The sequence below is a fragment of the Triplophysa dalaica genome, chromosome 16 (genome assembly GCF_015846415.1).
Source record: "Triplophysa dalaica isolate WHDGS20190420 chromosome 16, ASM1584641v1, whole genome shotgun sequence".
NCBI lineage: Eukaryota > Metazoa > Chordata > Actinopteri > Cypriniformes > Nemacheilidae > Triplophysa > Triplophysa dalaica.
Window position 1 is genome coordinate 1,030,834 of NC_079557.1, and position 12,500 is coordinate 1,043,333.

At 40.6% G+C, this 12,500-nt stretch overlaps 1 protein-coding gene across 2 annotated transcripts in view; it reads right to left on the bottom strand.

Moving 5' to 3' along the window:
• Positions 1-11,803, bottom strand: part of gabra4 (gamma-aminobutyric acid type A receptor subunit alpha4) — a 19,975-nt gene extending 8,172 nt beyond the window's left edge. For both annotated transcript variants that reach the window (XM_056769558.1, XM_056769557.1), the window contains exons 1-7: positions 11,337-11,803; positions 11,030-11,148; positions 8,550-8,617; positions 7,375-7,595; positions 7,194-7,276; positions 3,372-3,515; positions 2,778-2,930 (exon numbers count right to left, since the gene is read on the bottom strand). In XM_056769558.1, coding sequence (XP_056625536.1) covers positions 2,778-2,930; positions 3,372-3,515; positions 7,194-7,276; positions 7,375-7,595; positions 8,550-8,617; positions 11,030-11,148; positions 11,337-11,422 — 874 coding nt within the window. In that variant the 5' untranslated portion in view covers positions 11,423-11,803. The remainder of the gene's footprint in view (positions 1-2,777; positions 2,931-3,371; positions 3,516-7,193; positions 7,277-7,374; positions 7,596-8,549; positions 8,618-11,029; positions 11,149-11,336) is intronic.
• Positions 11,804-12,500: the final 697 nt, after the last annotated feature.

The following is a 12,500-nucleotide window of genomic DNA, read 5'->3' on the forward strand; positions in this document are numbered from 1 at the left end:
CACAATAAACACGCACGCATGCACACACACCAACTAAACTTAATAAACACGCATACACAATAAACACACACATAATATGCACGCGCACACACAAGTACACACACAATACAAGCACGCACATACACACAGACACACACACATGTATAGACACACTCAAACAATACACACAAACACATACTAGACACACAAGTACACACACACACACACACACGCACGCACACACACATGCACGCACGCACACACACACACGTACAGACACACATAAACAAAACACACACACACATACACACACATTCTCTTCGTTCTAGAGCATGAAAGTTGTGTGTGAAGCATGATTTACTGTATAAGAGCGCTTGTTCAATATCGCTTGACATCACAGTTTGTTTGGATGGTGTGAGAGATTTCTACAACTCTTCATGACCCTGAAAACACTTCATTTATTTATGGGCTGAAGCTCGTGAAACATCAGCAACATATCTGCTTCATATTTCTACCCTTAAACAAAAGAAAGAAAAGAGAATTGTTTTTTAAACACATACATAACTAAAAATTGTGCTACTGTATTTTATACTGAAGGATTTAAAGAAAATAACTACTCTATAAACACTTCACAATAAGTTCAGACTCATTATCATGAATTGACTGTAAAAAAAGAAAAAATACGTTCTAATACAAAACAATCCATTTCATATTTTATCTGTGATTCACCCCTCATGTGATTGTAAACCTGTATGTGACTTTCTTCTTCAGAACACAGCAGAAGATATTTTGAGAAATGTGTTCTGAATTCAATTGAGTTCAGTGTTGTTTGATGATCAACATTCTACAAAATATCTTCTTTCGTGTTCTGAAGAAAAAAAGAAACTCGCACAGGTTTGACACGACAAGAGGATGATGAAATGAATAAATGAATTCTCATTTTTGTGTGAACCGTCCCTCTCTGTGTTTTGATTCTACACAGTTGTGAAGTTTTGCTGAAGGCTTTGTGTGCAGATATTGAAACAAAATGACAAAAGGGTCACGACCTTCAGTCTCTGCTACCCTTATAGAAGAGCTGGCAACACTCGTCCTTCAATTTAAAGCCATAGTTCACCCCAAAAACGTCACATCATGTGATCAACAAGCGTTTTGTCCAGTCACATGTTGGTTACTGTACCTTTAAGACTTCTGTGCTGTATGTGAACGACCTCTGTGTGATTAAACTGTTTATTTCTCAGTTTTGTCTCAATGTGTGGGTCAAACCGCTGAGCACTGAATAGGTGTTAATGTGTACGTGTGGGTCATCGTATGTTCATTTGCAGTATAGTTTGAATGGTTCTGGGATGGAGTGTCACATTAAAGGCATTAAAAGAACTCTTTTATTTTAAAAGATAATCCTGTCAGTAAAAACTCGGAAAGTCTTTGTATAGCCGTCACCTTCCAGCACACAGAAGCGTGTGTACAGTAACTAAAACATGGAACCCGTCCCAGAACAGACACACGGCAGATCACGGCGGGCCGGTCAGTATGTGTGCTGGCTATCAAAATCTCACTGTCATTACCCAGAAACCCCGTCACTAAGCCCACTTTCATCTCGGACATGAAAATCCTCTGGTCTGGAGCGGGTCCAAACGCAGAGCTGTTAGTAGCCATATGAAGGTGGGTCATTGTTACACTTTTGCAGTTGAGAATGAGAGCGTGCTATTCTCAGCATCTTCAGTGCCGTAGGTGAAGTGTGTGAGGAGGGGTGTGTGTGTGTGTGTGTGTGATTAGCAGATTGCCGCAGATACATAAGGTCATAACAGATAAGGTTATTCGGGACTGATCGGATGCAGAGGCCATTAAAACTCAAGAATGTCCTTTCACTCCTTCACACCTGATACATGGCAGAACTTACTGCGACTTTGAGAAAACAATGATATATAAAACTGGATAAAAGCGTCTGTTAAAGGTTTTCATGTAAATGTAAGGGCTTGAGTTGAATTGGCTGTTGCAAAACAACTCCGCATCCTCAGAATCACAGCAAAAGCCCTGAAGCCAAAGCTAAAGTGATGCTAACCTCAAGGGCTGAAGTGGCTTCACTCGGAGTTAAAAAACATACAGAGGGTAGTGTGAATAGAATAGAGACAGAGATGAAAGGATGGAGGAGAGAGAAAGAGAGATGGAAAGATGAATTATTGACGGATGAATGGATGCAGAGAAAGTTGGAGATGGATAGATGGATATAGAGAAATGGTTAAATAGACGAAAAGGTGGATGAAGGGATTAATGAATTGTCAGATGGTGAGAGAGGAGGATAAAAGGGTAGAATGAAAGAAACAGAGAGAGATAAAAAGACAAAACAATGGATGGATGGAAAATGGAGCAAGAGAAAGAGATGCATTTTTTGATGGAGAGAGAGTTGGAGAAATGGAGAAAGAACGATTAAAGGAGAAAAAAGGAAGGAGGAATGAATAAAGAGAGAGAAAGAGAGAGAGAGATAGACAGAGAGAGAGGGAGAGAGAGAGAGAGAGAGAGAGAGAGAGAGATAGACAGAGAGAGAGGGAGAGAGAGAGAGAGAGAGAGAGAGAGAGAGAGATGGGTGGATGGATGGATGGATGGATGGAGAAAGAAGTAGGAAAGAAGAATAAGCGATGGATGGATACAGAGAGAGAGATGAATGATTGAATGGATGGACAGCAGAAGAGAAAGTTGAATGAATGAAAAGTCAAACATACAGTAAATGAGAGAGAGAGATGTAGAGTATATTTGTGATGTGTCAGAGAGGTTGAGGTGAAGTGCAGTAGATTAACACGTACCAAAGACGGTCCTGGCGGGCACAGACTCCTTATTTATCCAGAAAGACACTTGAGAAAGGATGACAGTCATGATGCAGGGGATGTACGTCTGAATCATGAAGTAGCCCATTTTCCGTTTCAAGTGAAAGAAGACCGTCATCACCACATATTCACCTGAAAGAGAAGAAAAGATCACGCTGAAGACAGTCTGTCATCACAGCGGCTGCTTTTGGCTGAATTGTAAAGTTGTAAAGCTCCGCTGGCGCTTTCCTCTGATTCTAACAGAATGTGGTTTACACTCGTACGGGGAGACGACTCTTCACTGATCAAATCACATCTGAAACTCCAAATCTCTGATGTCATTTTCATCCAAAAGAAAGTAATAAATAAATAAACAGACGCTGTTGTTTTGTGCCATCTGTTTTAAAAACACAAAGGGCTTTTTATGGTTAACTAATATATATATAAAATCTTTCAGTTCTATTTTATTTATAGTTGCTGCAAAGCAGTTAATTTATAGAAGACAAGAAACATTCCAGGAGGAACCAAGTCTTTGTTCTTTGTAATGTGTTTGTGTGTGTGTGTGTGTGTGTGTGTGTGTGTGTGTGCGTGCACCTGTGATGGATTTCACTGTTTCACTGGACACGGTCTGTCCGATCAGGTCATATTGGACCAGGCTGGATGATTCGGGTGGGACCTCCACAGAATGCTGAGGGCCTTTAGTCCAGGTGTAGATCACCTCTGTCATGGGATACGCATCTGTCACACACAGCACAAAAAAACACACACATTTATTTAACTTCCGTGATAACAAAATAACACACAGAACCTCTTTAAAATCTTAATAGTTTTTGCTATACGATGAGATGCAATGGAGAGCAAAAGCCTTCTCTTAAAGAGACAGTTCTCCCAAAAGTAAAATAAATATTCATGAAAAATGTAATTCTTTCATTATTTATTCATCCTCATGTCAAACCTCTATGACTTTCTGTAGAACACAAAACCAACGGGACGTTTCTCAAAATATCATCACAGACAGTTTTAAGACTTTTAGATTTTCAGGTGAAGATTTGTTATGACATCAATATTTTGATTTGGTGTTTTGCTTCTTGTTAATGTACACAGCAACAATTCTGTCACTAAAGTTTTTTCAGAAGTTAGTGTATTTGGTTACCAAGGAAACAACAGAGAGGAGACACACGAGACACGAGAGTGTGAGAAAACAAATCAGGTGAAATTCTTGTGCAACATGTGTCATTTCAAATCAAGCTCGGATTTAGTTAATGAGTGAATTTTTATCATCAAAATAAACAATTTGACATTTTTCTAATTAATGAATGTCTATGTGTGTATAGTTAACTCCTGCTGAGATTTCCTGTTAAATTCTTTAATAAACAAATTATTTCTTTGGATGCAAAGTCACTAAGGAAAAAAGACACAGATGGAGTTGATATTAAAATGAAGCTTTTAAAACAGCATTTAATACCCGGAGCTATAAAAGAGCAACCTCCGAGCAATACGATTTTCCTCCAAGCGTGCCCACGTGCATGGCACCTCACGTATCAGTCCTGGAGATCAGGGTTGAATGACCGGAGCCAAGTCATTTCTTCTCACTGCCCACATTCTCCACCAGCACGAGCCAAGCGGAGATGTGAGCCAAAGAGCCAACATAACAATCATCCCATCCACTGAGAAATCCTCCCGCTCGGAATCAGACAGATTTCATTTACGGAAGAGAAATGCACGTATCAAAGAGAGCGGACATCCTGGACATCCTGCACATTCAGCACAACGTCTGCACCCGTCCTCATCGAAGATCATTTGTCACTCCATCTCATTCTCTTTCTCTTCAACATTTCTGCTTCTGAACCCCCACACACCGGCAAATAGAGCAGTGGAGGAGCTTTCCAAGACACCCACCAACAACCCCACAGAGATGAAGAGAGAGAGATGATCCAAAAGTCACACTGGGCTGGAAACAACCGGGAATGTTCTCTGAGGCCTTTGAATTTTAACAGCGTTCTAACGCAGCACAAAATGGAAATATCACAGGAAATTTTAATTAAAGCGAGAAGAAACATGAGAGGCATTGTTTAAAAAAGAGCTGGTTACATCATCAAAATGACCAAAACATGAGCAAAAATCCTCAGGTGTGTCGTACAGAGAAATAAGAGATAAAATCACAGGTTATATAGGGCCAATAGACAGAGACAATACTGTCCTATAATAAAGAAAAGAGCACACAGAAGATCTCTTTGATATCTCAATTATTTCTCCTAATGAGAATCAAGAATGGAAACTTCAGCTCAAGTCTTATTTCTCTTGAGAAAAAGAGTCACAAATGTGTCTGTCAGAGTTAGAAAAGAGATGTCAACAATGACATGAGCTCAGATTTGTCTCGTCTGCTATCAAAAGTCAATATGATTGAAGATCTCAATATCAACTCAAACATTTCTCATCCCATGTACCTAAATCAAGATTATTTGACTTCTACAATCTACATAAATGTACACCTCCATGTTTATACAATTACACTTCATCCATTCATCCATCATTCATCTCTTTCTCCCTTCATTCTTCTTTCTCCAACTACCTACGTTAGATAGTTGCTCCATCAATCTCTTTCTCTCTCCATACATGACTTTATCCTCCTCTCTCTCTCTCTCTCTCTCTCTCTCTCTCTCTTTCTCGGCGGACAGCGCCGTCTTTGATTTAAGACAACTATTCACTGTCTCGCTGCCATAGTTTGACCAAACTCCCCATAACATTCATTCCCATTTATATAGACTACGCCTTTCCTGTCAAATGGTTTGCCAGCTGATGTGCGTTGGGATAATAGTCTGTCATTAAAAACACTAACAACCATCAGTGTATGACAATTTTATTCATGAAGATACTTCAATAGCCTGGGTGTATTAAACCCGAGTGTTTTATATGTAAAATTAAAGTTAAAGTAAAATTAAAACACTAATTAAAAAGTGTCAATTTAATACTAAATAGAATTGAATATTAAATCATTATATGTGAAATTAAACTGCGATGTAGAAAAGCATTTTGCATAGCGGTATGAGAAACACGTATTAATGATAAGGTACAGTTTAAGGTATAATCTAAGAACCACGTAGCGTTAAGAAGGTTTTGGGAAACGCAGCCCTGGTTGGTTATTAGGGTATCGTTTGTTTGTATCTCACATGGTGCTGCTCTTCATTCTCTTCGAGTCTGAGGTCTGAGTCTCTAAGCTCCTCATTGAATAATCAATAGATAACGTGGAGAATTATCAGACCAGAGCCGAGCAAAAGATGTGTGGGAACACAAAAGCGTGTGAAATGAAGGCGTAGAGCTGTTGTAGGTCTGTGTTGTCCCGGGGCAGAAGGGAAAGCTACAGTGACCTTCTCTGCTCTACAGGGGCACGAGCAGATTTCTGTCTTTACCCGCAGGCTCACAGAAAGGACAGAAATATGTATAAGACAAAGAAGAGAGAGAGAGAGTGAGAGATGTGCACGTCCTCCATCACAATGTCACGTCAGGAGCTCTCGGGATGGATTTTATCTCCAGATCTCCCAGCAGCCTCCAGATTAAACTCTCTTTTCACCGCTCTCGTTCTTCTCCTGCACTCTTTCTTTGCGCTTTTTCATTTGAATTTTTGCTGACCGGCCGTCACCAGCACGTCTGCTGATATGGAGATTCTTTGTTCAGTTTATAGAATACGAAGCCTCTTCTGTATAAAGTCTCTCGTGGAGAAAAGTTGTCTGGGGTGTTGTGGTCAAATTGAATTTAAACAAACGTCATGAGTTTACATGCACTGGTCATTTTGTAAGGAAAACTAAACCTAGATAATACATTTCTCTGGAGTTTAGCACTTCAGCAAACACAATATATTCTCAAAATCCTCGAATAAAAACCTCATCCCGCAGGAGAGGATTATTTCTCAGATGTCGCTCTTTCATTGCTCAGGAGATCTGCTGGAGTTCTGTATTGATATATATATAGATCGTGTTTGGGTAAACCTGTTTCAGTTGATACTGAGATCACGTGTATCGTCATTTGACTACGGACGAGACAAATTTGAGCTCAGATGAGTTTCCATTCGCTCTTCATTCAATCTCATTGATGTCTCTGAGAAATCGTTGAGATACTAAAGAGATCTCATCTGCGATTCTTTCTGTCAACCTGCGAGAGCTCTGACACTTTACAGAATTTCCCTTCAAAGAACTCACACGCAGCACAGTAAATCATCTGTTCGGTTTCCAGTCAACGTGTTAAATCAGCCGACGGTGACAGAGAGAAAAGCCGTTTAAAAGCCGGGATTATTTCATCACGAGACGCTCCTTAACTTCATTTCAATGCGCCGTCATTCTCCAGTCCTTACATCTTTCTCTGCTGGCTGTGAAATTTGGTTAAGACTCTTAAAGAAGCATATATGAATGAGTATCTCACAGCTGCCGAACTTGAGCGGACAGGAGTGACCATCCATGGGAAAATTCACCAGCTTCATGGGACATTCTGCGCTTATTGTCAACCTGTAGAAAACACACAAATCATAACGTTAGACACGTTCCATCGTTCATCGTTTTTGGATCTGCTCAGGATGGACGTGTGTCTGTGTGTATGCAGGTACCTCATGGTGTAGAGGATGGTTCCGTTCTTCATGATCCTGAAGAGTCTGTTGGGCGCCGTCATGTTGTGAGCCACGGATCTTTTCCCATTCCTGAAGAACGTGTCGGGGGTCCAAACTTTGGTTACCATGAGATTATTTAAGCGGAGGATCTCCACCGGACCTTCATACTGCAAGCGTCTGTCCACCCACGTCTGACGGAAGAACACGTCCATGGTGTACTCCTAAAGAAAACCACAAGCTTGAAACCGGACGCAGACTGATTTATATTTATGCATATGGCAGATGCTTTTATCCAAAACGACTTACATTGTATTATACTATATATATATTTTGAAAATATATTGACTGAAAAAAAACTCATTCTGTACAAATCGAAACATACAGTATATATAAATGTATGGTGACAAACTGTTCTTGGGTATTTGCTGGTGCAACAGATAAACTAAAAATAAAGATAAATCTCTCTTGTGCTATTTTAAATCGTAAATATGAATATCAATATCATATTATTAACTGTTTGTTCTCTCTTTTTTCTATCAGACCACAGGACACACCCCTGTTGCCAAATCCTAGAAATCTGACTGTAATTTTATTTTGACGTTTTTCACCATATCTGTCATGAATTGATGTTTCTGGTGATGTCACATTCACACAAAGCTTTTTTAATAGTTCAATGAGTTTCTTGGTATATTTAAAGTGACAGTTCGCCCCTCAAAAAATCTGTCATCATTTATTCAAACTCACGTTGTTCTTACCTGTATTTGACTCTATCTTCAGCGGAACACAAAATAAGATATTTTGAGAAATGTCATTCAATGGAGTTCAGTGTTGTTTCATTCTTCCAAATATCTTCTTTTGTGTTCTGCAGAAGAAACTCATAACGTGAGAATGAGTAAATTGTCTGAACATTATAATGAATGTGTGTTCAAGTGTTTGAGGGTCTGCTGTTGTGTAAAGGTGTTGAACACACATTGTTCCCAGCGGAACGTTCCGGTGCTAAAACCGTAGACTTCATCACAATTCTGGGTTTCAACCTGTACATCACAGCGGCCGATTGGCTCTGACTAAGCAGGTACAGCACCTCACGCCGTCTGAATTATTTATTTCATAATCTCAGTGGACCGATACGACACGTTATATAACAACTGCACGTAGTATCTCACACACATACTCACCATTTCCACATCGGACACGGGCCCGAAACTCGTCACGTAAATATCTGTCTTCACTTCTGTGACTGGACCTGTACAGAAACAAGAACTCTACTGTGAATCACCACAAACCTTGAGATATCTAAATACAAACACAATAAACAGTATAGAAGGAAACCTTTGCATTTGACAAAACTGAGTCTGAATATGATGTACAGTAAATGTGTACCTTAAGAAAAAGAAACCATAGTTTACTATAGGAAAGTGTAAGGAGCTTGATTTTGGTGGATTGATTCCCATTTGTTGTACCAGTACAAATAGCATGGTTAAAATATAAAGCTATTGTTCAGTTCTGCTTTTATGTGGTTTACATCAAGGTAAAAGCATGGATAATATCAACATGAAACATGAAGTCTTCCTTTACGTAAAACAAAATATTTAAGAATTGAATCCATTTTGTTGATCGTTTGGATTGTGAAACTTTGTATTAACATGCAATGAATAATTGATCAGTATTAAGAGATGAAATGTTTCTTTCTTGATGACTTTTACCCAGTCTCCCTGACTAAAAGTTTAATGGTTCGTGTCAGAAAGAGAAATGAATGAATAAAGATGTACGGAAGCTCAGAGCGGCACAGATCTTAACCATTACACGATGAATGTCTCAAACATCTCATTGGCTGAACTCATGAGCGTGAACTCCGAACATTCTGACGTCTCAGTGATAGATACTGAGAAAACCAAGAAAACAGATTACGCTGCCATTTACCAGATACTCGACGCATACTTCACGAGCGACAACCGTGAATCCTACAAAACATGAGAAAGGGCGAACGATCCAATGAGAAAGAAAAATGACAGAAGTCTTTGGAATGTCTCGATCCATTCTGCGGTGAGACTGACGTGAGAGTAAACTTAAGTCAATGAAAGAGAATCATTCCATAGAGAATAACTCGGCTCAAAATAAAATGAACATTTCGAGATAAAAGCAGATTTGATTTGCTTCAGAAGGACTTTTATTGTGCTTAAACCTAAAATCACTATAAAACAGTTGAAGATTTTCACCGGCTCGTAAACGGCACTAGTAAATAACCCCAGAATGTAAATTTTTGGGTGAGTTAGTGCTTGAAGGAGTGTCAGAAGTGTACAAGCCTGTCCGATATAACAAGGAGCGGGCCGGTGTTGAGAGCCACCCGAGCCCTGACATCCATCATGTCTGAAGCACAGTATTGTGTGCTGAGGGTAACGCATGTGATCCTACTAGAACTGTGAACCCACAGCGTGTCAGTGAGAGTGGATGAAGCCCCTCCAGCGTGATGGAGCTCCGCTCGAGAGCTCTTCTCATGTGAAGGTGGGTGTGATGTTCTGTTCGTGCTCTCTGCCTCTTCACTAAAGTTACATAAAAAACAGCGCTTTATTCCCACAGAGCCAATCACATCCCAGCGTTTCGCATAGAAATCCACAGGCCTTAGCGGTTTGATTTATTTCTCGGAGAGAGAAAAAAAATGCAGGCAGAAAAAGGCAAAGCGGAAGCACTGACGTTTGTGGTTGGTCTGGTGTGTTTTTTATTGCTTTACAGTTACTTTCATCAATAAATCATTATTAAATATGATGTAATGATTAATACATTAATAGCTTGTGTGAATAGCTCTAAAAATACATTAAGCAAAGTGTTCAACTGATGAATGATCTGCCAGACATTATGTAATCCCTTGAAGTTTTATATTGTGTATATAAGTGCTGAATATAAAATAGTCTTATTTTATATTCAGCGCTCATGACCCTTTTTAGGTTCACGCTCATGACCCCCTGTTAAAACATTTCATCTACAGTACAACTGTACATAACCCACAGCATCAGCTGCACTCTTAAAAATAAAGGTGTTAAAAATGTATTCACAGCTATATTCACAGGTTCCTATGAACAATTTCTTTCAAACCTTTTTAAATATTGAGTTCAACAGAAAGGTTCTGGCGATGATACAGGTTATGGAACCATACAGCCCAACATAAGAGCCATAAAAAGCCTTTTTGTAAGAGTGAGCTGCGCTTCTACCGTACAGCAGCGCGTCATTTGGCTGCGCAAAACAGGTGAGAAAGCGCCGCGTTGCCGATACGCACTCTAGTTTAAAAGACTGTCTAAAAGACAGAAGAGCGCAGGGAATCTGAAGGGTTTACGCTGACGATCAGAACATCCGCACTTCTCTTACTTACTTACTGTACGATGTGCATTAAGCGGCTTTCTCAGGACGATTACATAACCAAACTCGCTCAGATATTCGAAACGCACCGAACTGACACATGGAGAAAAAAGAGTGGGCAGCAATAGGACATTGGAGTTGGCTTACTCCTCCATCATCCCCCTCAGACGGACACCAACCCTCACCAAATAAACAACCCTTAATAAACAACACAATGTGGAAAGGTCGCTTTGCGCAGTAAACTGTTGCAAAGGTTTGACCGAGCGCCTTTTGGCACATGATTGTGCGGGTTTTTGGCACGTACCCCCAAATCCAGGTCGAAGTCTGTTGTCGTATCCATCCAGGAGTCGATCGAGAATGCGCGTGAAATTCGCTGGGTATAATTTCTCATCCTTTTTTATTTGTCCGGATATTCTCTTTATGCTAAAAAAACACAGAGCAAACTGAAGCATTTGAACATTACTGCTTACATTAAGCGTATTGTATTCAATCAACAGCTTTAGAACGTTCAACAAGGACTAAATCTGTCGTTTGTAACCTCAATACGTTTAGATGGAGAGTGTCAAAACTAGAGATGCGGTGCGTAACGCTCCGATCCAGATATAACTCACCAAGCCGCCGCACAGAGAAAGTAGAGGAGAGTGGAAATAGATGTGGGGTACATCGCAGTCACCATCTCCTTTTTGGCAGAAACCATGTTTACATGCCATTCTTCAAGCGTTCCTCACATTTCCCTTCGCCAAATGTCCTGTCCCGAGGAAGGATCGAGGAAACGAGGGGCAGCGCGCAAGACGCGCTTCACCATCACCCGCAACGTCTTCTCACAGGCGAGGACAGAAAGCCGTGCCAGCGACGCAACTAAATCCAGAACTCGCTGCGCGCCCGATGGATCGCCTACATCCAAACCCCAAACTCAGCGGTAACGAGAAGCATATGGTGAAGCATCCTTTAGAGTCGCGCGTCTCGCTGCGAGGAGGTTAGAGGAGAGTGGAGGACGCGCTGGGTTCCTACACACTGTATCCTCAGTGCCAAAACGGGGACGCGCGTCCGACGCGCTACGCGCACTCAGATAAACTACAGCACTTGAGAAAAGTCTGCCTGCGCGTGTTTGTGCCTCGACTACGCATGATTATGTAGCTGCTGTGGTGGTGGATATGCGCATGGACTCTGCAGACACTGTCATGCCCAATCTTGCCACGCGTAAACTTTCACTTTAGGGGACGGGTGTTAATTGATTTTGGCTCTCGACTAAAACGTGGAAATTTAAATTCTGGGTTTCCTGGAATAAAACGAATCCCATTTGTATTGGTGCATTAACAGCTCATCAAGTGCAGGCATGAGGGGGACAAAGTTCATGAGAAGAAACTACAAACTTAACTGAGATATAACGATGTGTGCCATTATCATCATCCAAGGAAATTAATCTAGGGCCTAAACATAAATGTTCTTAAACACATATAAAGTGAAGATTTAAGTGAACACACTTTATCTTTAAATCATACAAAGTACGTATTTGCATTCTATAAACCACCCTGCTGTCTATAACACCACTAAACGCTGAAATCACGACCACTAAATACTTGATCATGAAACGGAGAGAATTTAAAATGGGTCAGTGTTTGTCGCATCATTGGGATACGCACACATGCTGAGGTACAGTCACACTGTATGGGAAGTAGGACAAACCACACACAACTAAGATTCCTGCACACCTGGGACAGAACCAAGTTTTCATAGCATGTGTGCGTGTGTTTGCCTGCAGGTACGGACCGGCG